The sequence below is a fragment of the Cyclopterus lumpus genome, chromosome 24, assembly GCF_009769545.1.
Source record: "Cyclopterus lumpus isolate fCycLum1 chromosome 24, fCycLum1.pri, whole genome shotgun sequence".
Classification (NCBI taxonomy): Eukaryota; Metazoa; Chordata; class Actinopteri; order Perciformes; family Cyclopteridae; genus Cyclopterus; species Cyclopterus lumpus.
Window position 1 is genome coordinate 10,526,956 of NC_046989.1, and position 25,818 is coordinate 10,552,773.

The 25,818-nt window shown below is 42.4% G+C and overlaps 2 protein-coding genes across 2 annotated transcripts; one reads left to right on the forward strand and one right to left on the reverse strand.

Annotated features, from left to right (window-relative positions):
• Positions 1 to 1,310: 1,310 nt before the first annotated feature.
• Positions 1,311 to 15,747, reverse strand: syt14b (synaptotagmin XIVb). The gene is made up of 9 exons (XM_034527676.1): positions 15,735 to 15,747; positions 12,811 to 12,858; positions 9,737 to 9,883; positions 7,552 to 7,686; positions 5,937 to 6,190; positions 4,836 to 5,273; positions 4,178 to 4,358; positions 3,787 to 3,843; positions 1,311 to 2,653 (listed from the first exon to the last, which is right to left on the reverse strand). Exons 1-9 carry the CDS (start codon positions 15,745 to 15,747, stop codon positions 2,337 to 2,339), a joined length of 1,590 nt encoding a protein of 529 aa, XP_034383567.1. The 3' UTR covers positions 1,311 to 2,336.
• Positions 15,748 to 18,240: 2,493 nt separating this feature from the next.
• On the forward strand, positions 18,241 to 23,434 carry LOC117727396 (cytosolic 5'-nucleotidase 1A-like). The gene is made up of 6 exons (XM_034527678.1): positions 18,241 to 18,453; positions 18,564 to 18,731; positions 20,157 to 20,286; positions 20,366 to 20,488; positions 21,293 to 21,477; positions 22,009 to 23,434. The coding sequence occupies exons 1-6, from the start codon at positions 18,340 to 18,342 to the stop codon at positions 22,372 to 22,374; spliced, it is 1,086 nt and encodes a 361-aa protein (XP_034383569.1). The 5' UTR covers positions 18,241 to 18,339; the 3' UTR covers positions 22,375 to 23,434.
• The last annotated feature ends 2,384 nt before the right edge of the window (positions 23,435 to 25,818 follow it).

Consider the following 25,818-nt stretch of genomic DNA (forward strand, 5'->3'; position numbering starts at 1 on the left):
CCCCCCCCCCCCCCCCCCCATCTAGGATCTGTGGCACAGCTGGTTTTCCGTGGCCCAGAGCAGGATAGAATTCCCTGCAAGGCCCCAGAGCCCTGCCCTGTTAGGAGCTGTGAAACTAGGTGCTCCTGGGTCCCGGCTACAGGCGCGGCTCCAGCCACCTGCAGCGCTGTGCCAGACTGACGTTGACTGATGATGATGATAGCGTCAGACTTACCATTGAAGGCCAGATTGATTGGAAATAAAAACTCTCAACATTGTTAAAACATTGTTTGGCTTGCAGACTCGTTCTTTTCTCCGTCTTTGCAAAACACATTCCAGCACTTCTTTTCTTTTCTTGATGAGTTAACGCCACTTTGCGTAATGATGATGAAATTGATGCCACATCCTGTTGTCTTGTGAAGATGGAGCTACAGTTATCAGCTGGAGAGCTTAGCATAAATAATTGAAATGGCACATTTTGTCTGGCTCACCTCTACAACTTATTAAGAAACATTGTATATGTTGTTTGTTCGATCCATATTGAGTCAGAAAAGAACAATCGCTTGCCAAATGTGACCAGTTGCAGTGGGACATCCTGGCATTTTTGGCTTATTGTATATGACATACTATATATTGGGACATACTTGGGTTGCATCTGAAATCCCATGCTTCATCTATTCAGAAGACAGGAGGCCAATGTGAGATTTTGAGGTAGGCTTTGTCCGAAACCTTAATGGTACAGAAATTGCATACTATTTCTATTACCAATGTGGTAGTGATGACAACATTCATAACAGCTTTGTAACGTCAATTACGCTTCAATTTAAGTGTACATAATAACATTTCCCTTTGCTAGGTGTAATATATATATATATATATATAATTTTTTTAATGTAGTTCAGACTTTGTGATTTCTACAGATCATCGATGTCAAACCAGACGTCATCATGCTAGACATCTGGTTTGTATTCTTAGAATGAATCAAATTTGACTTTGAAGAAATGTGGCCCTGCAGGAGAAGTGACGGGGCGAGGTGTGGTGCAGCACCCCAAACCCAGAGGAGGGGTGTGACATCACCGAGAAGAGGAACCCAGTCCACACCCTTCAGCCAGCAGAGAGACGGGGGAGCTATTTGTTCTTTTGACCGACACGGGGGCGTGGCTGTCGTCCTACGAGGAGTCGTCGGTCGTCTTTTTGGGGGGGATTTTCTGACTCCTAGCTTTTCTCTTCCTGATGAGGATTAAAGACTGACTTTGTAGGTACAACCCGATTACAACTTCTGGACTGAGTTTTAATTTAGTATAACTTTTATTCAATAATCACTGCTGTTATCGGCACAGCCTCAGTCGGCCAGGTTTATTGGAGGAGGAATTGGCTTTTGCATATTCCTCCTCAGCGGGAAGCACCGTGTTTCTACATGAATGAACATGGCTGAGTTGTCAGAAGGCTGAATGGTGAAACGAGCTCAATCTGTATGACACAGGAAGGGAAGCTGCTCTTTGATACCAGTGGCATGCAGAGCTGTGTCCAATTCTGTAAGAGACTCGGCGAGCACAAGACAAAATGTCATTCCGCTCGTTTTAAAGTGGCGTCAGATGCATAGTGTACCGGGTTATGCAAGACCACAATAAAACAATAAAAAGCTGTCTTTGTGTAACACATAACCCAAAGAGACACCCATAAATCTGGTAAACCATTTGACTGATGATGGGGAAAAAAACATAAAAGGGGAAACCAATGAATGTATCTTGCATAATGTCATGTGCATGTAAACAAACTGTACAAAGCATTGCTTGTAAGCATAGTTGCAGCATGTTATAGGCCCTTTTGTAACAGTCTTTTCATTGCCTTCTCTTCTGCCAATGGCTATGACTGATAGAGAAATGTCTGGTATGCTGGTGGCCATTGAAGCCCAGAAGAAACAGGGAGGAGTCTGCTAGTCATGGACTGAGCTCTTTGGTCCAAGATTCAGAGACAGAAGATGTTTGGAAGTGTCTTAACATTGTCCTGTAAACAGTTGGTGTACATGCAGATCTCGCTGTAGGCAGAATTACTGTGAAACCTCTTTCTGTTCTTTGAATGTTCAGTCATAATGTCATTAATTTTCAGCCTGTGTCGATAAAAAGGCCGGCGCTGGAGTTGACGCCTCCACCAATAGTCAGTCTGCAGATTAAAGGGTATTAATGCATGCAGTCTCTGGCAGTGAAGACCGGGATGCCCGCCCTCACACCTGTATGCAGCACACACACACGCACGCACACATCACACGCACGTCACACAAGGTGCTTCCTGCTCCGACCGAACTCTTGACCTTCCAAGGGAATGCTGTCGATGTCCGTGTTCATAAATCGTGGGCCCTATGTGTCGGTGAGGGTGTGCCAGTGGCAGACCTGCTGGCCCTCCGCCTCTTTCATCTCTGTCCAGTGGCTCTGCTGCTCCTCGCCGGTGCTGTTGAGGCCCAGGGAGACCCAGCCCAGCCTCTCCCTGGGCCTCATGCTGCTTCGGCGGCAGAACACCGACAACACCAGAGACACCTCGGACAGCTGGAAGAGCGCCACCTGGAACAGAAAGGTCTCCTTGTAGGTGGGGTTGGGCTGGCCGCCGCACACGGCTGTCTTACACTTGGACATCTCTTTCCCCTTCGAGTCCAGCATGGTCAGCTTCACGTAGGTGTCTGAAAGGAAGTGTGGCAGAGCGATGAGAGAGTGACATCAAGTGGCGGGATATCACTGCTGCAACAAACTGTGCAGCACTGGTTTTATGTCGGAGCACATTTTTCAAGTTTTTTCTGGTTGAACCTTGGAAGCAGAGTCGGTGCAGTGAAGTAAACCGAACCAGAACCCGGCGAAGAGCAGGATTTAAGACCGGTACTGTACATTAGAATGTGTGCTTGTGTATATTTATTTAGATGTTTGAGATTTTCTGTTTCATAGATGGTGCTGACAGCAATAATACTGATATTTCAGGGGTGCCCTGGTAGCTCAACGGGTAGAGCGTGCTACGTGGTGGTTCGTGTCCGGTCCCTCTCATCCCCTTTATCCCCAGATTAAAATGCGCTGGCAAGAGTGCTACATTTTTGCCAAAGCTGAATTACATATTATTAGATGATTACATTTTACCTAAGAAAGTCAAGTAGATAATCACAACATAACAAATACAATTTAAATGTCATTTATTCAATAATGCAGAATTGCAAACTTGTCTTTCCAGATTTACTCTCCTTGTTAATATTCCACAGGTATCACTGTGGATTGTCCTAAATACTGTTCACAATGAGTAAAACTAATTCTGGTAATTTGATGTAATCGTTTAACCTTGTAACACACACTTCTCTGCCGGTGGGTCACTAACTAGGTAGAATATTTTTAAACTGTCATTACTGCAAAACGTTACTCAAATATGAACATGTAGAGATATATTAGACTACAATGACAACATAATATTTAAAAGATACAACTGAAACCTAAAATATATGATGCTTATAGGGGTAATTGTTAAAAGAGTAGTTCAACATTGTGGAAAAATATGGCTTTATGCTGAGATTAGATCTCAAAATCTCAAAACTATCTGTCGGTGAAATATGAAACTACTTCTTCAGTGCTGAGAGCACAACTAATAAAACCAAAACACAAGAGAAAAAGAATGTGTTGCTCTGAAAATGTGAATGTACCCAAATATTTGACGGATTACAAGTTTCATCATTTGTTGGCGCATTAACAGAACTTAATCCAAATATGTGATGTTGTGGATTGTGATTCAAAGATTCCTACCGCTGATTAGACTGCTAGTAATTCACTGCCGACTTACCTCTCATGATATAAAGCTGCCCCCCTACGAAGTGTTTTATACAACAGAACAGACCGTCTGCGGCACACACCACGGCACGCAAAGGTGGAAAGAAGAAAAACAGGAAGCAGTTTAAAGATTGTGACACAAACCAGAAGGTCAGCTTTCATGGGCCCTCCGATAAGCAGCATTGTGGCTTTAATCGCATTAAAAAGCTGGTGCTGGTTGCCAATTAATATTAAAATGTAATGGTGCACAATTTGTCAGCTGGTGGGAGTCTTGCCAAAACAATTGCTGATGTGTAGCCACACTACAATAAGGAGAACTTTCCAGAAAAGAAAACGTTCATCAGGAAAACGCTCAAAACCGAGCTGCCACAAAAAGGATTTAACGTGGATGCTTGTGTACGTACTGACGGGTTTATCGGACGCTGTAGTTTTGAAGTGGCTTCCCTGCATGACCTCGGCAGATAACTGTCCCGTGGCGGAGTTGTAGAGGAGACCCAGGAGGAGCTCCGGCAAAGAGGAGTCTTCAGTGGAGCGATGGGACAGAGCGCCGGCACTGCGGGAAACGCTCACCACCGAGCCGCAACCCTGGAGAGATGAAACAACGGGCAGTTAGTCAGACAACTCCTCCACGGGCCAAATATAGTACAGGCATTTACTTCCCCTCAGAATGAACATGTGACATCTAGCGCCATCGCTTTTTCAAAACGTACATATTCAACACATAGCATTCCCTTTAGCCATAGCGGTGTGCAAATTAGCAAATGTGTAGATGCTAAACATTTAACCTGCTAAACATAAGCATGTTCACATGGTTACATTCAGTTCAAGTACGGCCTCACAGAGTTAAATGTCATAAGGTGTTCTTCACTGTGTGTGATGTGTGCACTCCCTGGTCTTACGCTATGGTAAATTGAATATTATTTGGGTTTGAACAAAAGACTTTTCAAATTGAATTGAGAAAAAGAAGATTGTGAAAAGTGTACTTCGTTGAAGCCGAAGGACTAATGTATTGCTTCAGATATAATAGCGAGTGCCAGATGGATCTCCACAACGTGTTCTCACTGTGAGTTCAGAGCCCGGCTCCAGAGTGACAGGTAGAGCGATCTTGCCCTGCAGGTTGAGCTTAGTCAGGTAGAACACCTTCTCTCCCAGGACCTTCTCCTTTTTCATCCGCCTGATGCTGTACAGGCGGAAGCGAACGGCGTAGTCCCCCAGGGCCTCCTGCTCCACTCTGGAAAACTTAAAAGTCTCCGTGAAGACGGGACACGGACCCTTCTGCACGCCGGTCTTGGCCCGTTGCTTCTTGGTGGGCAGCAGGACCAGGTGGACCTGCCACGCGATGTTGCCCGTTTGTTTGAGAGCGGGGATGTCTGTCGCCGCAGTGACGGTGACTGCCAACCACTGCTCACCGGAGTCGTACTCGAAGGCGACGTCCAGCGTGCCGTATTTGGCAAGTGGCTCTGGCTCGTAGGCGGAAGGCAGCTGAAGACCGGAGCCGTCCTGAATGGAGGAGAGAGAGAGAGAGTCAGAGTGTGAAAGAGGAGGCAATCTGAAGTGTTAGAGGGACCTTCGTCCACCTCCTCCTCCTATTACTTACAGACAGTTCATTTACTTAAGTCCCCAAGAGATGTCGGTCAAATATTAGGGAATAAATATGGCTAAGTTAATGAAATCATACCATTTAAAATGAAAGATTGATTGAACATTGTTTAAGTAGAAAACATGAATCTTTTTTTCTTTTTAATAATGTTATGTCTCGACACATTGAAAGGTTGCTGTTTCCTGCTGCAAACCTCCTGCTCCTCAGCTCGTTGTTACGTCAGAGAATGTTTTTCGACAAGAGAAAGAAAGCTGAAAAAGCATATCAACGCCCCTCAAGTTAATTATTAAAACAAGGAAATTATATTTTCATAGTCCAATTTGAATCAAATATTTGACACACACACACACACACCCTTACCTTTCCTTATGTTAAGATGACTTCAACTGTAACTGACTCCACTGCACCATTTTGACAGTAAACAAGTCATCTAATAACACGAGTGGTCTTCACATTAATATCTTATTCATTTGGTTTGTGTACTATGGTTATGGTGAAGTACATAAACTAAATATGAATGCATTTCTACTAGAAAGGGGAGCATGCAGCAGCAGCATCATCACCTCTGGTCCCAGCACAGCGGTGCTGTCACTGGGTATGTCCTCATCACATCCTTTGTTGAGGTAGCTCTCAGTGTCCTGGTCGACACTGGCCTCACTGGCCTCACTGTCACAGCGCTGGGTGGACGACCCTCTCATGACCTCTCGCTCCGAGCGGGAGCGAGAGGTCGCGCGCGGCGCCGAGCCGTCGTCCTGGTACGGAGGAGGCTGGGACTCACTGACGGAGGAATTGATCTTTATTCTCTGGATCCTGTTGGCTGCTTTCACAACAGTGACAGTGACAAAGGGGATACAGAGGGAGGAGTGCAATATAAGAGGCGTGTAACTGGAGACTTGCTGTGCTCGGCAGAAATAACCATTAAGTATGCGACATACAGTCGACCGCAGGGTCCCGTTAACCTCTTAAACTGTGCCGGACCCATAGGGGACCCCATCCCTGAAACAGCCTCCAGGTGTTTAAACTCTGTGTCATCAGCACCACGTAGGTCCAATGAAATGTTGGAGAAAACACGTAAGGGATACGTTACTGTGTATTGTTATACAATGTCGTAATTCTAAAGACAATTAAAAAAATACTCCAATGTTTTGTAAAAATATGCTTGTTTGCCTTCTTGCTGAGAGTTTGAAGATCAATACAACTCATGACTTGAATAAGAGTAATAACCATAATGTCAAATTATAAATTTAGGAGTTGAATGAGTCGTTTGAGAACCTGAAATAAAAACAAATTCACCTGAAACTCTCACATGGGAAATAATATAACTAACTAATAATACCTTATTACATGAATTTAAAAAAACACACTGAAGGCACAAAAGAGCCCGGGACATTGAATCAGAGATCAAATGATGCTCACAAAGTCTTGATCATAGTGAGATTGGTGCCTTTGCCTTTAAAGTGCCATGAGAGCTCAACAGAGACGCAATCGGAACATCGTTGAACTATTGTGGGGACAAACAGGAACATGGTACCAATATCTCACTGATGTCAATGTTACCATCAACATCAAGGTTTGAAGAGTAATTAAGTACATGTTCTGTCCTTGAGTCTAATTTGGAGGTACTTTACTTTAATAGGGGTTATACATACTTAATATTAAATATGTTATATAGATATATTATACTTACTGCTCATGTATACTTTTACTTCACTAAAGTTCAGAGGGATTGTTGTACTTTTTACCCCACTACTTTTATTTATTTGACAGCTTTATTTGCTTTGCAAAATCAGATGAATAATCCATAATATAACAAATACATTATGATGTATTATTATGGATTTATGGTGTATTATTATGGACTTATGTAAACAAAATAGCCCTACGTTTACCAGCTTCCACATTAAAGCAATTGATGATTGATGTATATCTCTTTAGTATACTTTGATACTAATACTTTTGTACTTTCAAGTAAGATTTTGAATGCCTGAGTTTTACTTGTAGCAAAGTATGTATTTGCTGTAGTATTACTGCTTTTATTAAAGTAAAGAATATCTGAGTACTTCGTCCCCCACCGATGATTGCTGTTATGTCATCAATCATCAATCATTTTATGTGCTTTAATATTTTATTCCTTCTTCATTATGAGTGTGTCTTTGGTAGAATTCTGCACGCTCTCACCCCGTTCGTTGGAGGCTTCACTGCTGTCGCCGCCCTGCTCAGTGGACTGTTTGCACGTGTTGCTCCACGCAGACGTTGCGTTCAGGGCCTCAGCCTCGGGGCCTCTGTCCTCCTCGCTGTCTGATAAAACCCCCTCTGGATAGAAGACACAGAGCCTCTTGTTCAAACATTACATTTGTCTTACAAAACACGTTATGTGCAGTGAGGCAAGAGCAAAGATGCAGAGGCTGAAACTGGCACATGTCACTCTGGAGAGCTGAATCTCAGGGTAAGAACTTCAGGTTATGATTCCAAAGAGAGAAGAAGAAGAGACCCAGGCGGTGAAATGGAAGCAGCACACCGTCTAACCTTGTTTTCCTTTTTTTTTCTTCTTGCTTTTCTTCCCTTTCTCCTTCTTCTTCTCCACGTCTGAGGCCTTTTTCAATTTCTCCAGACTCTCCTTTCCTTTCCTCTTCTTCTTGTCTGACTTTTTCTTTTTCGCTGTGGAGGAAGATCTAGTAGGCTCCGCCTCTTCCTCGTCATCTCCCTCTCTCTCAAGGCTGTCCGCCACCTCTACCTCTTCTTCTCTACCCGGTGATGGAGGAGATCTAGCGGTGGAGCTGTCCCCGCTGACACTCAACCTCCTCTCTTGTCCGCTACTGTTGTCTTTTTTCTGGAACGCATCGGCCTCCTCTTCTTGCTCTCCATCTTGGAACTCCTCTTTGTTTTTCCGTGCCACGGCTTCTTTCTCGAGCTGCTTTTCTCGCCTTTCTTTTCTCCTCTGCTCTTTCTTCTCCTGCAGCTCCTTCTCCTCCTCCTTCCTCTTCTCTTCCACCGCCAACTCGGCTTCTGTCTTTTTCACTCGCCAGCATCCGTCCCTCCATTCCCACTCCAGCTGACTCGCCGTGCTCTCCACCTCGTTGGTATCACTGGCCTGGTTGGCCCTTGAGGCTGTGTTGCTGGCCTTGCTTCCTCCTTCCTGTGCCGTGGAGGTCTGACCAAACTCCTGGCCACTGTTTTCACCATCTTCCACCTTGCTGATGATCGTGGTGACCTGCTCCGTCAGCTGGTCGCTGACAGCGTACGTGACGTCGCTGACGGCGTTGGCCAGGTCATCCACGCGGCTGGTGACCGAGTCCAGGAGGGAGGAAATGTTGACAGATGGGAGATTCTGCTGGAAGCTCTTGAAGAAAGCCATCTCTCAGCCGTTGATCCCGTCACCACGCTGGCCGCTAGATTATCTCATCAGAGGCACTGACACGGACATGTAGTCGTTAGAAGGGTGCAGCGCCAGCATCACAGCGTGCGCTGAGATCAACACGTGCATACAAACCCATATGGTGGTCAGGATTATAATACATGTTTGGTAACAATGTTTTTGTATTCAACTGTCTGTGCTCTAAAGTCTCAGACATCATAATGGGGTTTTAGAAAACAATCACAGTATGATGTAAATAAATCAATGCCGCACTGTAAAAACACAAGAATATATAGATTCCATGGTCTCAGTTTTGTCAGGAGTGAAGCATCCACTTAACTCATCCATGACACGTTCCGTGTTTTTCCCCACAGTTCTCTGTTCACATTTCCGACTCCGGGTGCTTTAATTATGCTTCCTCGCTCCTTGGGCCCCGTGATCCAAGAATTAATCAAGGTCAGCCATCTTTGAGGAAGGAGGAGCGAGGCTCTTGGAGCGAGGAAGCACCCTTTTCATTGAGACGTTTATTAATTGGTGAGATAATCTGACGGGACAGTTAAAGTAGCGACTGTCCTGTGCTATAAGAAGCTTATTGTATTATTAATATCGCATGACTTACACTAAAATTAGGCAATCCATATCTATGGAAAAGGTGGCTCGAAAGTTAGTCTTGTTTTTTCATAAAAACCAAACCTGAATTATTAATGAATCAGACAAACATGACCACGCACAAATACACATTCAAATATACAGCTGCACAGTTGAGCATGCAAACATACAATGAACCCACTTAAGGTGGAACAAATTGTGTATATCCCTTATGTTTGTATCCTTACAATGAGAAGTGTCTATTGTATGTTATTGATAGATATTTTGGGGTTTGGGAGCACTGCTATCCCAGTTCATAAACTGCATCAGAGCAACCATTTCCCTCAAAGGAACATGTTCCGCACTGAATCCTGTGTGTAAATGGCGCCCCTGTGGTCGATCTCTGTGTGTGTTGAGTACCTGGCTTGTTGTTCTTAAAGCCACTGAGATGTGACAGATCTGCGGGACTCTCCACTGACAGCTTGTTGCTGAGGTAAAGAAAAAACAGAGCCATCAACGCCATGAAGGCTGCAATGGAAGACAGGACACCCAGAAGCTCAGGAGAGACTGAGGAGGAGAAGAACAGAAACGAAGAGGGAGGGAAGAAGAGAGTCGGGGGGAGGAAAAGGAAAGAAGGACCAAGAAGAAAAGAGAAAAACCCAAAAAATGAATACTAACATGATACTGATTTCGGAGATGTAACAGATTGTTGGAGATGTTATTTTTAAGAAAAAATAAAAACAAACACAGATGGCTGCGAGCTAAAGAATGAATACAAAATAAAGCTTTTACAGCTGTAAACAATTCCACTTTGATACCACAAAAAAAATCGATTCCATGATACACATTTCCTTTGGGAATCAAACTCTCTCAAAATGTGGCCTCCTCAGTCAGCATTAGCTATTGTGCTTTTAAACAGTCACTGCTTGTTCCACTTCAAAGGCATAACAGATACAATCTACAGCAGTGTATGTAGGCCAACCATACTTCATGTAACCATGCAGCCCTGCGCTGCTCATGTGCTATTTTTACGAGAGCCTCAAAGGGGCTGAAACTGAAACGTAGACGCGGTAAACCAGCCAAACCACACTGGGCCTGCACTTAATGCGCTACAACGCAGTTCAGCTGCAGAAAACGCCAGACGTGAGCTGTCGGCTATTTCTAAAGACCTCAGTGGAAAGGGCAGCTTGTAAAATGAAGCACTTTTTTGATCCGACAATTATGTGGACATATTCAATAATTAATCCCTTAGTATTTCAAGGGAGACACTGACACAGGTGTTTTATATTGACTGTTCACTTAACCTCTCCCCTAAGCAGCGATTGACCAGTCGTAGCATAGCAATCGTCCACATGTCGAGGTGGTGAGCGCGTTGCCGTCGAGCAACACTTTGCACTGAAAGCGTTTGGAGAGTGGTGTCTCTTGTTTTTGCCTTTCTAAAAACAAAAACACAAAAACCAAATCGTGAGGAATGGAATAACGGGTGTGTTTGCTCTCCCTCGTGGCGCAAAAGTTGTCCTGATAACGAGCTCACTACCACAACAGTAACCTAGCGTTCCTTCCAAGGCCAAGTGTTGGCATAGCAACATTAGTTTGTGTTGTTACGGACTACGCTAGAAAAAGCTCTGTTCGCAAGATCACATCCACGTTGTAGTATTTTCTCCCTGTGTGGCAGACGCTATAAGACTCCTGTGTTATCCAACGCAGAGCTTGAGAAACCTGAAACATGAGCACCCATTAGGAATGACGAGCATTAGTCCAATATTCGTTCTCTTTTAGCCTCCACCAACTCTTGAGGGAAATATCTGGCTCGGGATGCTGAGCGGGTGCAGTCTGTGAAGGACAGTGACCACAACAACAGCCCCAGTGTTGTACCATGTGTTTTGTGGCAGGTGTTCACTTCTGAAACACCTGTGCCTGATGAAATGGGTCAACAGTGTGAAAGCTGGTTCTGGCACTGAGAGCACAAACGAGAGAGGACGAGAGAAAAAGAGAGAGATCGTTTCTCAACCCTCTTGACAACAGACTGAACTTATGGAGAGACTTGTTTCACCATGGCAACAGGCAGAGACCACTGCGGCCGGAAAACTATAGTGCTGCTGCTTGTTGCCGACTGCCAGAGTAATGAATGCCAAATTCCCAAAGTATGGACAGAGAATTAGGAGATAAGAGCTCCGACATGGCGGCAGAGGCTTACCTTCTCCAAACGAATATCCTCTTTAAAGCCAACTGTTCCCAAAAAGCACTATCAGTATTTCTGCTGCTTTAGATAGTAAATGATCCAAGAATAGGGAAAAACAAAAGTGTTCCTGCACTGAAGTAATCCGACTTGCAATAAATCCCGGCCCCGGCCAGCACTTGCCAGGCTTGCGTGTCAACGCTCGCTGCAGACAGTTGTGTGGATTGTGCCTGGATGACCTCTGCAGCCGCCTGTTGAAATATACACAGTGGACGGCCCTGTGATGACACTTGGCCCTGCTCTGTACATGTCAACAACAGCTGAATAATTTAGACACCTGAGGTAAGCCGATGCCGTCAATGTACACTGGAAAGAAGAGCGGTAGCGAACTCGGCCTTTGAAAAGGCTCGCCCCGCTGTCAGTTATTTTTTGATGTAATACCCATCACTCAGAAAAGCCTGAAATTGAAGTGGACCCTTCTCAGCCACTTCAATTTCTCTTCCACCCTATCCCATCCCATCTGAGTGTACAAAGTTTGTGTCTGAAAAGAAAAGAAAATTAATCTGTTGTTTTTTTTCCGGCATATGAACTGAGGCTGAACCCAGGACTCTGAAAAGAGCGTGGGATTCAATCAGCTTTTCTTTTTTTTCTCCTCGAGGTAATGACTTCAGTAAGCTGACTAATAAACATGAAAACACAGCCACTGAAGCATTCAATGTGCAAACAGCAAATGAATAATAACCTCGGAGGAAACGTGCGCTCATTTCGACACAATGTTTCTGTGACATAAAAAGAAGGGAAACAAATCATTCCGTTGTGTTTCTACATCGCTGTGAGACAAAGCACGTCAACGTTGACCGTCACTAATTCATTAATGTGATAACTTATCCACACTTTTAAGCTTTCAGACCAGTTGGCTCTCGTTTGTAGGGCGCGCTTGTTTAAAAAGTAAGTCGGCGATGTGGAAATGTTGCTTACACATGGACTTCTGATACGAAACAAAACCTCCGCGCTGAATAAATCATGAACACACAGCTGCCTTCTTTTGCTGAAGTGAAACAAAACTTGATACGCCATGCATAATTCACACGCAGACAGCTTTGTGAAGTCCATATTCGAGACACTTTCTATACGCCAAACTTCAGTGAACATTCACAGGAATGAGGAAGCTTGAAGGCAAAAAATATTTGCACATGCTTTTAAAGCGATGTCGTGGCGTCCAGTCGAGCACGAGCGCCATGATGCTCCGAATGAAAACAAACACAAACAAAAATATGTGACTTTGAAAAATGTGCAAAGTGAAACGTGGCCTTACCTCGTCTGGCACAGATGAGCTCATGAACACCACAATTCCTCCCCCCTCCTGGGGGAGAGAGAGAGAGAGAGAGAGAGTTTGGGAGTCAGAGGTTATAAATATGAGTCCAAGTAGGCTATACGGTAGAAACATATGTTTATGCCTCAGATTAAGGAAGCTGGCAGATGGTTATGCCAACAAATATAAAGCTGGAACCAACTGAGAAACAAAAGCTCAATCAAATCAAATGGTTAATTCTGAACATCAGGTTAACATAAATCTGCCATAAAAGGGAGGTAATTGGGGGCAAAAAATATTGTTGAAATGTTGTGAAAGCAATGTAAACCTGGAGCAGGTTAGCTTAGCTTATCTTAGCTCGAAGACTGGAAGCAGGGCAAACAGCTCGCCTATAAAAATATTAAAGTGTAAACAAGTGTTATGGTTATGGTATTATGAGTTACATTCAGGAACTCTTCTTTGTATGGCTGTGCTAAATATTTAGTTTTTTTGAGGAGCTTGTAGGCTTTTATTCACCTTTGGAAAGAGCCAGGCTAGCTGTTTCCCACTATTTCCAGTCTTTATGCTAAGCTAAGCTAACAGTCTCCTGGTCCCAGCTTCATACAGTATTTAATGGACAAATTTAGTGGCTTTCTCCAGGAAAGAGGTGGAAATAATGGCTATTCCGAAAATGTAGGTATTCATTTAAAATAGTGTGGACATTCATTAGTAAAGTACTGAAAACCACTTAGACCATAACCATAAAAAGTACACTGTAAGCTTTTTGTAACCATCTGAAAAGCAGAACTAATTTCAATGGAATAAATATCTCACAATGGGTCAACACGTGTGATTAAGCCCATTCATGTTATGCCTTATTCATATTAAATGCAGTGATTATTACTTCAATGTATATCTCATAAGAAGTAATATTTCAGGAATAATTGTGTTTCCTAACATGAAGGCCTAAATATTCTCTGAATACTGAATTATTTATGTATGTATTTATTGGTCTACAAGTAGTCAAATTGAATTATAAAAAATATATATATATATATTCTTTAAATTACACTCAAGTGTGTGTGGTTAACGTGAACTCTCCCCTGGTTGCGACAAACAATAAATTACCAGATCTAAATAAAAAGGTTATGACCTCCGAACTCGATGCCCCAACTGTTTGGGACATTGTCAGCATGAAGATATTGTTGTGGAAATGTGAGGTTATGACATGTTTCACCGAATTATCACCAATTGATATGATCGTATTACATTATCTGGAAATACGTTATTGTTTGACTATTTTCACTCCATTATTTCCTTCACAATCCCACTGAGGCTGCATTTAATGAAGGATACTAACACTTGTATCACTTGATTAACACATTCTCTGTCTTGGCTCTTCACCTCATTATTGAATGATTCAGGTACTACAGAGGCAGAGAAAGAGAGAAAGCTCTGAGGCCGACTTGTGTTGTGTCACACAGCAGACAGACACTCTCTGGACACTTAATGTCAGATTACCTCTCTGTTGGCTATTCTTTCAGAGACAAAAAGCATGCCAGAATGCAGCAATCAGTTTAACACGCATACTGTAAAGAGCCCACTTTTGATTTTAAGGATATCAATCCTTAAAAGTGGTCTCTTTACAGTATGAGGGGAAGAAGGTTATCTTCCTCTTCAGTTGTATAAAGCCGTATTTTTTTTAATAGGCTAACTCTACTTGTATATTTTTCAAATATCAAAGGGCTGAACCACTTGTTTGTGATGAAGGTTTTGTAATTGGTTAAAGTAAAACCCCAAGCTTCAAGTTGCAAAAATAGCTCGGCCTGGTTTTTGAATAAAATTAGTTCAGAGGAAGATCTATTTTTAGGTGATTTCTCAGACACTTTCACTGAGCTAAAAACAATGAAGTCCAACAAAGTGCCATCTAACCATAACCCTACCAACACAATTACATATACATTCTGGGGTCTATGGATGATGATGATGAGGATGAGGATGAGGATGATGGTTGAATATATATGTTTGAAGACACATTGAACTCTGATTGGAATATTTTGAATGATAATATATATTTTAACTTTTAAGAATAAACCATTGCTGCATGAATACGATGGGCCTAATTCAGGATAGAGTAATTGTATATAGTCTATAAAATGTGAGTTGCAGATATATATATTTCTTTACCACTGTTGAGTCACCTATATGTCTTTATGAAACCGTACTCTCTCTCTCTTTCTCTCTCTCTCTTTCTCTCTCTCAGGTGACGCGTATCAACAAACAGGCTGCACGTATGGCTGCACGTGACATAATAAAGAACAGTGCATGACGGGACAGGGCAGGCACGCGCCTGCTCTCCACTGACTGCATCGTTCGGTGTCGCTGCTCGGTGTCATGTGTGTTGCGGTGACTTTCTCTGACGCCGTGAGGAGGCGTCCCCATCGCCGTCGTGGCCCACGCATTACCCACGGCTTTCAAACTCAAGCCGTTACAAAGTTGTCATGTGATGCTCAGTAGCAGCCTGCTGTGCTTGTTGGTAGCAGTTAGAACATGAATATTCATATTATTTGATATTTAATCTATACAGGCGTGTCTCAATCGAATATTTTTTTTTAACGTGACTGGGTCAATCAAAGCTGCGGGACCGTGTGTGTCCGTGTCCACTTTGGCGTCACTTCACGCGGCTGAGAGAGCACGCGTGAAGCGCATCCCATCCTTCATGGGATCCCTTCGATCACAACATTCCTGCATCAGCCTCGTGCCGCTAGCTGTCCCGGCTCCGGAGCACTGCGGCACGGCGTCATTGACACACACACACAAACTGCTTTCAGCATTACAGACGTCTGAATACAACAATATTAGTTGTTTTTTTGACAAACATCATTCTCATTCCGACCCGAGCAAAGTTTCACACGAGTCCCGCAGGACACCTGAGAGCGAGTGCTTACCGTCTATCGCCATGATGCTCCGTCCCGGACTCTACCAACTGTTGGGGGTGTGATGGAGGAGGGAAGAGGAGGGAGATCATTCATGTGCCAGTGGACGGTGCGTGGCGTGTGTGCGTGTGTGTGTGTGTGTGTGTGCGTGTGCGTGTGCGTGTGTGTGTGTGTTGGCGCGCGCGCTCGTGTGTGTGTGCGTGTGCATAGGCATTTGCTATTTCACTATACGCTCGTAGGCCGAATATTCAACATATTTTACAAATTGTTGGATAAAAAGGATGAGATGAGCCTCTACTAAACCCCAGAGGACAACATTCATATCAGAAGTAAAAGTGGGAACGATACAAGAGTGTAATAAAAAGGCTACAAATAACCTACCCAGGTGCAAAATGGGCAATGTGTATTTTATGGTGGTATAAGGCAATATAACAAGATTATGTTAAATAAAGACACCTCTAAATATATAATGAATCATAAGTTATCTATTTGTCGTGCAGTACAGTTAGTTGCTTTTTATTTACCATACTAAACATTTGGGCCATTCTATGTGGGATTACATTGACAGTCAATCATAACATTTTACATACATCGAAATATTTTCGGGGTAAAGAAATTAGTTGTTTGCTTAATAGCAAAATCAAGAAAAAAAGTGTACCCTGATAAAAGGACTTTGTTTCACTCATCTTTCTCAAAGTAGCTGCCAAACAAATCATTGATGAGTTCAAGCGAGTTTTGATTAGAAAGAAATATAGGCAAATAATTGAAAAACAATTATGGTATAATTTTCAAATGAGAAAGATTTTTAGGAATATATATTGCTTTTTGGACATAGGGTTAGTCCCAGAGTGTCATTTTACAAATTTAAATTGACCAAATAAGAGTTTTAAATTTAGATTTAAGATTGTTTTGACCTCTATAGTGGTGGAGGAAGATCCTTTACTTTTCAAAAGCACCTGGACAACAATGACAAAAATACTCCATGACAAGTCATGCATTCAAAATGTCACTTAAATAAAAGTACAGAAGTATTAGCAGGAAAAGTAAAAGTACTTGGTCTGCAGTGATTTGCCTCCTGTGACTGATGCAGTTTAAGTCATTATATTACATTGTTAATCAATATCTATGCATCATTTAATGGTTGTAGCTGCTCAGGTGGAGTTACTTGTATTCACAGTTAGTGAATTAGTCTGGCAGTGGTTCCCAGTTTAGGGGTCGAGCCCCTTCAAAAGGTCACAGGATAATTTAGAGAGGTTGTGAGATGATTAATGGGTCAGGAAAATAGAAAAACACAAGTTCAAATTTTTATTAATTTCTTGGACTTTTTTTTCCATTTTTCTTTGTATCGTTTTATCTTGAATAATTTGAACACTTATATAAACAAAACAACTCGTGAATATCTCAAATTTGACACTAATTTTGAAGAGAGAAAAAAAAAACATGCAAAAGGCTTACGTTTTTCTCTATAAAATCTTAATCTGGGAAGTAGCGGCCAGATGAATGTAGTAAGTAAAAAACTTTTCCTCTGAAATGTGGGGTATGAAGTAGCTCAAAATTGTACTTTGCTGCGTGTAACATTCAGCCACTAGATGTCGATCTCTCTCGTTCCATTGCATCACAACAAGTTTGTTGCTCAATCTGCACATTTCATGGACAAGTTGAGACAGACAGTCAAGTCCCTTTGAAGCTTTTAGAGTCTTAAAAAAGCTGGTTGCCAACAAGTGACTAAAAGACTACAAACCTCGTCACGCCAACTAGTTCACAGTCTACTCGCCATTGCGACTGGACGTTTATAGCTGTTGGCTTTCGCCTATATGCAGATTTCATTCACGCTTCAAAACTCATGAAAGTGCCGTTTTACTTTCAAATATTATCTTGCTGAATCAAACTTGTAAGTATCATAAACTTGTGTTTGCCACAAAGTTTATTTTTCGAAAAATCAAAAATTCTAAACTATTGACTCACAAGCTATGAAGTGGCAACCACACGTCAGAAATCTTCAAAAAAATCAGATTTTGGACGCCTCGATCTTTTAAACGATTAATTCAGCAACATATTTTTGATCTGCAGAATACATTTTGTGGTAATAAGCTGCATCACAGGATGCAGCTTTGGACGCAGCCGTGTCCAGTCTGTTCAAGTCCACATCCCAGAGCTGTCTGCTCAGCATGCACAGAAGGATGCCTTCAGGGCCTGGCTTTCATTGGAGGGTTAATTACTGCCGTAAATTAAAATATTTAAAATAGTACTTAAGTAAAAAATACTTGATTACTATTACTTATTTCAGAAGAAAGAAGGAGACCAAACTGATGATTCATTCTCAAATATTGCACACTAATTGCCAAACATAATAATATGCTTTAGCATTGTTTTTTTCTTAATTAGAACTAAGGGGCCCAGCACAAAAAGGCCCTTAAACAAAAGCACCGTGGAGTGTGCAGAGAGGGGAGGTCCAGAAGAATTACCAGCCAACCAAATGCAAGGAATCCGCCGACGTCACTACGTGTGGACACGCCACTGTTTTCTTTCACACATTTCCGCAAACTTTACAAGCATCCGTAGCCTCACCTTCAACCGGGGTTTGTATGAGTTTTTAGGGCTTAAAGTTGGTAAAAGAATGAGTGCCATGAAACCAAACGACGCCGCTCCCACCGAGGACAGCGGAGAGGAGAAAGACTGGGCGGCGGCCAAAGCTTTTTTTGACAATCTCAAAACAAACAAACCGAGACCTGTGAGTATCTTCTTGCTGATAAGTTTAATTGCCACGAGCTCGCGCGCGTCCGCTGCACGCACTTCCTCGCACACTGAGCGTGACTTTGTAAGTTTCCCCCACTCACACAGCCCAAGCCCCGGTATGCGGTCACCATCGCGGTCTCGTCCCGCACCCTCTTCAACATGGTGGCGGAGAGGAAGATCTACGAGGACGAAGGAATGGAGAAGTACGTGGCTTATCAGGTGGAGCACGAGAACGAGCCGCTGATGCCGGGAGCCGCTTTTCCCTTCGTCAAGGTAGGGAGGCCCCGTTACTGCCGCCAGGTCTCTGTCCGCTGGGCGTGCTGCGTCATTGCGCTACATGCATGCACCTTGTGGTCTCGGTCCGCTGCCCGACAATGGGGCTCCGTGAGCCGGGTTAACCCCCCTCATCCACACGCAGAGGGCTTTAAGAGCCGTGCTCCACATCGGGCCACACCCCAATCAGTCATGTAAAGGCAGGTATTTGAATGTTGGCACCGTCACATCCAAGTACAATCACACAACTGTAAAGTAAAGTGAACACTGTCAAGTAAAAATCCCTATATAAAAACTATTTGATTTAAAAACCATCTGCTTAATTCTTCATGAAATGCAGTCATACAAGTCCTTAATTCACCCCATTCTTCAGACAGAAAATCCCAAATTGTTTAGGATTTTTGTTGTTGATGAAGGATTAAGGAGGTAAAAAACTACGGCACAGCTTCCTTTTAAAGGTTGATTGAAGTTCAGTTCCTGGGATTGTGCCCTCTTGAATGTGTCCAGCAACATTTTTTCGTGGACGCACTCCTGAACAAGTTCTATATCAAGAGGTGTTGACACAACATTATGGACAGTGTGGAGGCTGTACTTTGTGGTGCTATCGAATTATATTGAGTTGTAAGGAAATCTGTTTTCAATAACTTGCATACATCGATATGATCATGGTGGACAATTTATCAGAAACATTCCTCAGTAAAATGCAATATCACACACTAGAGCTTCTAAGATAACCATGAAATGTAATTTAAAATGTCTTTAAAGCAGTATTAAAAAACGAGCATTATAACCTTTGTGGAGGTATAATTATTTCCAGGGCTGTTGTATTGGTTGTTGGGTGATACTGCAACACCTATTGGGAATGTATATTTATCGTACTTTTTTAACGAGTGTCTCGCTAGAGGCTTCTCTATTATTAGAAAAAGTTGTGTTCGTTGTAAAGTCCGACCAATATTCGTTTTTTAAGGCACATGGATGGGTAAATATAGAGTGAAATCTGATCATCTGAATCTGGTCCTTCAAATCTTAAAAATAAATTGATAAAATGATAATATATAATGAAGAGTTGGGAAAAATAAACCTTTCAGTGCTCTCTGTGGCCAAACTGTCAAGGCATCACATTTGCCAAAATGATTTCAAACTTTGTTGCTGAACTGCAGACTGGTACCAGTACATCTGGTGAGCTAACATCACGCGGTCTGTCAGCCCGGACAATTTATAAGTCTAACTGTAATGCACATGTCCATACAAAGATGTATAAAACGCTCTATGGATTATAAAGCTGTTGTTTTAATGCCTCGATGTTTCGTTAAAAAAAAAAGCAAGCTGCGGAACAATGTCGTAACGTTTGTGTCGTTACCTCGTTGAACGCTCTCGATGCAACATCCTGGCTTTTGATGCGAAGCGGTCTGTCCTCTCTCACAGGCGCTGATGACCGTCAACTCTCGACTGAGGCAGCTCTACCCGGACAGCGAGGAGCTGTTTGATATCGTCCTCATGACGAACAACCACGCCCAAGTTGGAGTACGCCTCATAAACAGCATTAATCACCACGGTACGCTGCATCTCCAACACTGGTGATTGGTGGCTCGCCCGCTGCAGCACATATCTCCAACTTGTTTTTATACTCGCAGATCTGACCATCGAGAGATTCTGTATGACCGGAGGGAAAAGTCCAACAGGCTACCTAAAGGCCTACATGACAAACCTCTACCTCTCCAAGGACTCTGAGAAAGTCACAGAGGCCATAGAGGAAGGTAAGTGATGATGATGATGATGATGATGATGCTGCTGCTGCGTTTGGATTATATAATGATGATTTCTATCTCGCACAACCTTGTTTTGATGCATGAGTTGCTTTCAGCAGCCTGGAGATGTGTTTGTACTTCACTGATGAAGTGACACACGTGCATGTTGACTCTCTCTGTGGTGGAAGACAGCCGTGTGGTTCATGGCTCCCGGTCATCCAAAGACACACAGAACAAACTGATATGAAACACCGACACTCCAATGTAGCGCTGGAACTAGTTGAGTAGTCGACGGGAAACTTTGTAAGTCGCTCATCAAGCATAAATCGCGAAACATTTGTAGGTTCAAGCTTCTCGCTTTGTGGTGCTCAAAGTGCCAAAATATACTTTTGAAAAACTCAACAGCAATGCCTCTTTCTAGAAATCATGACTTTGGATACTGAAGATAATCCACAGACCTCAAGGAACTAGTTCCTACAGTTGAAGCTCTGTGTATTAACTTATCTGTGGACGTTTTTCAGAATTTTTCCTTTAATGTCCCGGTAGCTGTAAGACCAGATTTGCCGAACTGTGGAGATGAAACACGTGAATCTCGTCTGTGACTGAAAAGAAAGAAGTTGTCAGTAATCAAACCTGACATGGCGGTTAAAGCTTTGTTATCAAAATAGGAAGTTGACGATGCCTGCAGCTGTCGGTTATCAAACATTCTCCATAAAACATAGCGATGGATGCACATCCCAAAGCCTGTTTCTAACCCCCACCCCCCTCCTCTTCCTCCTCCTCCTCCTCCTCCTCCTCCTCCTCCTCCTCCAGGCATCGCTGCAGCCACAATGTTTATGCCAGAAACGGAGAATGAGTTGAGCGACACCCAGCTGAGAGTGGCGTTTGATGGTGACGCCGTCCTCTTCTCAGACGAGTCTGAGATCATCGTGAAGCAACACGGCCTGGACACTTTCTTTGAGCACGAGAAGGAGTTTGAGAACAAGCCTCTCGCACAGGTTGGTAACTGACGCTGGTTTCCATGTTCTTTAAGATCACTGGCCCCTCACGCAGAGACTATATACGGATGCAAACAAAGCCTCATACTGACGTTTATAAGGCAGTCGTGTTATCCAATGCTGATCCTTCCTCTCCAATCGCATTCTTTCATTCCATTCAGATTTTCCTGTTTTATTTGTCATTAATTTTTCTTGAATACTGTAGATGCAGTGTTTTACGCTGCCGTTAACTCACAATTATAGCCAGGAAACAAGAGAGATTAACAAAATACAAAGAAAGTAATTAAAATAAGAAGCAAACAAAACTGAAACGGTGAGTTATCAAATGTCATAGCTGTGAGAACAGCACCTGTGTGGGGCGCAGCAAGGCCCTGTTTTAGGAACCTGCTCTGCTGGTCGAAACTAGTTTTGAATCAACTCCGGCTTCCTTTTGGCCTTTGTGCACTCTTGTGTGTACATTTAGTTTCTCTCCCCTCTGTCCCTGTGTTCCTTGTTTTTAAACATTTAAACTTGATTATTTGGCTCCTTCAGGGTCCTTTAAAGTGTTTCCTGGAGGCTCTGGGGAAGCTGCAGAGAAAGTTTTACGCCAAGAACGAGCGCATCACCTGTCCCATCCGAACCTACCTGGTGACGGCCCGCAGTGCGGCCAGCTCCGGGGCGCGCGTCCTGAAGACACTCCGCAGCTGGGGCCTGGAGATCGACGAGGCTCTCTTCCTGGCCGGGGCGCCCAAAGGGCCCCTGCTGCAGAAAATCAAACCGCACATTTTCTTTGACGACCAGATGTTCCACATCGAGGGGGCCAAAGATCTGGGAACCATATCGGCACACGTCCCCTACGGGATCGGACAGAAGTACCACAAGGAGAAACTCATTGAGCAGCCCGCGAAAAAGGAATAACGTAAAACTACGCTCTGAAATATAATCTTGCTTTCATGAAAAATGATCTGTTAAAAGAACACCAGCATTTTTATAGGATTGAGGTCATTCTTTGGTAACGCCGTCGACAACGTTTCCTATTCTTTGGGGTTTTATGAAATATTTTCTCCGGTTTTCTTAAGGATAAGGTTTTATTGATTCAAATCAAGAGTTAAACTCGGGGCCACAAACTATTTCCCCGAATACTGTTCTGAAGTAGACGCACCAGATCACCTGCCGAGGCCTTTTAACTGCACTGTCTGTGCACCTTTTGAGAGAGCGCTTTTTCTTTTTTCTTTTGAGGTTTATGTCATTTTCTTGACAGTTTTATACAATAAGCACATCATTTTATTTATCTTGGTTTTAGCTGTTTGTCCTTGGCACAATTAATACGACCAGGGCGGGAGAATATATCTGTTGTAGTAGTTTTTGTTCTGCATTGGCTCTTTAATAGACTTTCAATTTACAATTTACAAAATTGTTTGGTCTCTGGTATATTTTTTTTTTAGGTATATTGGTATCAGCTATTAGTTTTAAAGGAGCACTTATAAGGGTGTCGGTGCCTTACAGGGAACACTGACGCTGTTTTTCTTGGTTACTGTGTTGTTTAACAATATTAAACTTAGTCTTTATATTTCTCCTCAAACCTTTTTACTGTGTTGTTCTGTGAGTTGTTTACGCTTGTACACTGTACCTCATTATCAGGCAGCACACTATAACTACACGTTTCTGTCCCGTTATAGTACTTTTATATTGAACTGATTTACATATTCTATATGTTTGCAAATTGAATTTGATGTATTTTTATATAGCAAAAATATGTAAATGTTTCCCTAACTTTATCTCTGTGGAGTGCTACACTTACACTTGTTTGTAAATGTTCGTATCATGTCTGGTAACATCTCCAGATCGTGTGGTGTTTTGAATTGATTGTAATTGTGCACATGGATGTTTACACTATTTCACTTTTCTATACTGCGATTTCTCTCTTGCCTTTTGCGTGTTGAGTGCAGAGGAATAAAAGAATGTGGAGGAACCCCAATGAATGTTTTTTGTCTGGTGGAAAGAAAGTAATATTACTCAAGTACTTCGCTACAATTTTGAGGTGCTTCTACTTTAATAGAGTTTGTCCATTGTATGATACTTTATACTTCTACTCCACTACATGTCAGAGGGAAATATTGTACTTTAACTCGACTACATTCGTGTGACGCTTACACAAGATGTTGCATTAAAAATACGAGCTGAGCTTTTGTCACGTTAAAATCTAAACTCACAAAAAGCAAAGTCCTTGCCATGTTTTAGATGTTGCTGGCAAATAATTATTCCCCTTTAAACTTCTCGAATGGTTTAATTTACATAAATGTTCAAGGCCTAAAAAGGTCAAATGATCCAATATATTACAAAAGAAGCAAAGATTAGATAATAGTCCCCCGCTTGGAAATCCCTGGACGATGCTACCAAACATAAAGTAGATGAAACGAGCTCTACCTCAACCAGCGACCACAATCAGATGCTTCATGCACATTGAGGCATCCACAAACACTTTAATAGTGTAAAATATGATAATATATCAGTGAGAGGAGGCAGTCATTGTAGAAAAAGTAGTTTTATTTAGCTACATAATACATTGTTGCTTATAATAGGCTACTTCTCTACATTTTATTTTTGAATGTTGGACTTTTACACAGTTGTTTTGATACTTTGACTGACGTAAACAATGGGAGGGGCCTTTCCCACCACTGGTCTTTGTACATATCAGCAGCAGGTGGTGCTGTTTAGCTGCAAGTGGCCACCTCAGGGCTCGTTTGGAGAACGTGAACCAGCGGAGGTCAAAGGTCAGCAGCTTATCTTCGTCCATATTCTCTCTTGTCATCAAACTTCAATGCTCCTCAGTTTCAGTCCAACCTCAGCGGCTCTCAACCTACATGCAGATCAATGAAGCCACAAGAGAGAGCTCCTGTTTAACCAGATGTCGGGATTTCACAGCGAGCAGCAAAGACCAAAGAAACCACACTTCTTTTAAAAAAAAGTAAAACAGATCCCTGTGTAGACATACGAGTGAAATAAAATGAAAGCGTTATCATATTTCAAGGAAATAAAAATCCACAACAGACAAAAACAATGTGAACCTACACAATGTCCAATTCTTTGAGGTATAATTCTTTTTTTTAAATAACTGAGCTCCCACTTGGCCCACTTTTTCCAAGCACCAACATATTACTGCGAAGCACTGCAAGAATTAAACGCAAATCACTCTGCTAACATTAGGCCTAATTGGGACTTAATGAGCTATCCTTCGTGTGGTCCCAGATATATTAATAATATCTGATGTTTATATCCTTCTTGGAGGAAAGAAACAGTAAATTACAGAAGGTATTTATAGCAGGTTAAGTAAGTAAGTAAGTATTTTACTGGCAGGTCCTGTACTTAAAACTGGAGTCAGCTATTCTGGAGAAAGATTATTGATATTTGAACTCAACACCCAAACAAATATTTATAGATTTAACGCCCCTGTTACTCCCACTGCCTTTCTCTTTATTTATGAATTCATTTATTCTTGCTTTGCCTTTATATTTATAAATCCATGGCCTTTCACCTGTTTTGTGCACGGACTGTTAGTAGCACTGTGTGGCTGTATTTGTTATTTACAGAGCCAGGGCTGCGTAAACCATAGACTGTGTATAAACACCCAGGACTTAGAACTTGTCAATACCTGGTGCCTACATTGCCCAGAATGCCACTCGACTGCCAACAGTTGCCTCGTGATGGAGCCGCTAGCCGGCCGCAGAGCTGAGGAGCGGTAAACACTTCTTTCTAACCACATACCTCCATATTTGTTTGTCTTTCAGTTAACTGTCTCTTGCAGCTCCTTGTGGAGCCACAAACAACTTTTTTCACATATAGCCTGTACATATAATTACAGTAGTACTGCCCTTTTAACTGAACATTTAAAGTTGTATTCGAAAAACATGCTTGAGGCATCAAAGTAATGTTACTCACTGCAGGAAAGTGTTTCAGTATTATATCTCATATTATTGGATTATTATTCCAGTACTGTGTGACTAGCATTTTATGTTTTGGTTTGTTTCAATGTACTCTTTGGTAATATTAGTTTGATCTGTAAAAAGATGCATCATATTTGATCAAATATTGGGTATTACACAATCCCAATCTGCTCAAGCAGCTATCGTTGTCTTAAATGTAACTCAGAAGTGTCAAACGTAAGTCACAACATATTTCTCTCTGAAACGTTTTACAATGTGGCATTTTGTAGATGTTACATTGAAAGACTTATCGTGAGCTTTTAAAATTCTTTTAAGTCATGTTAAAAACTGAACAAGTGGTTCCCAAACTTCATGGCTTGTGACCTCGTACAAAAAGCAGGAGTCCCTTGATACGTTTAAAGTAACAAAGTCATATGTG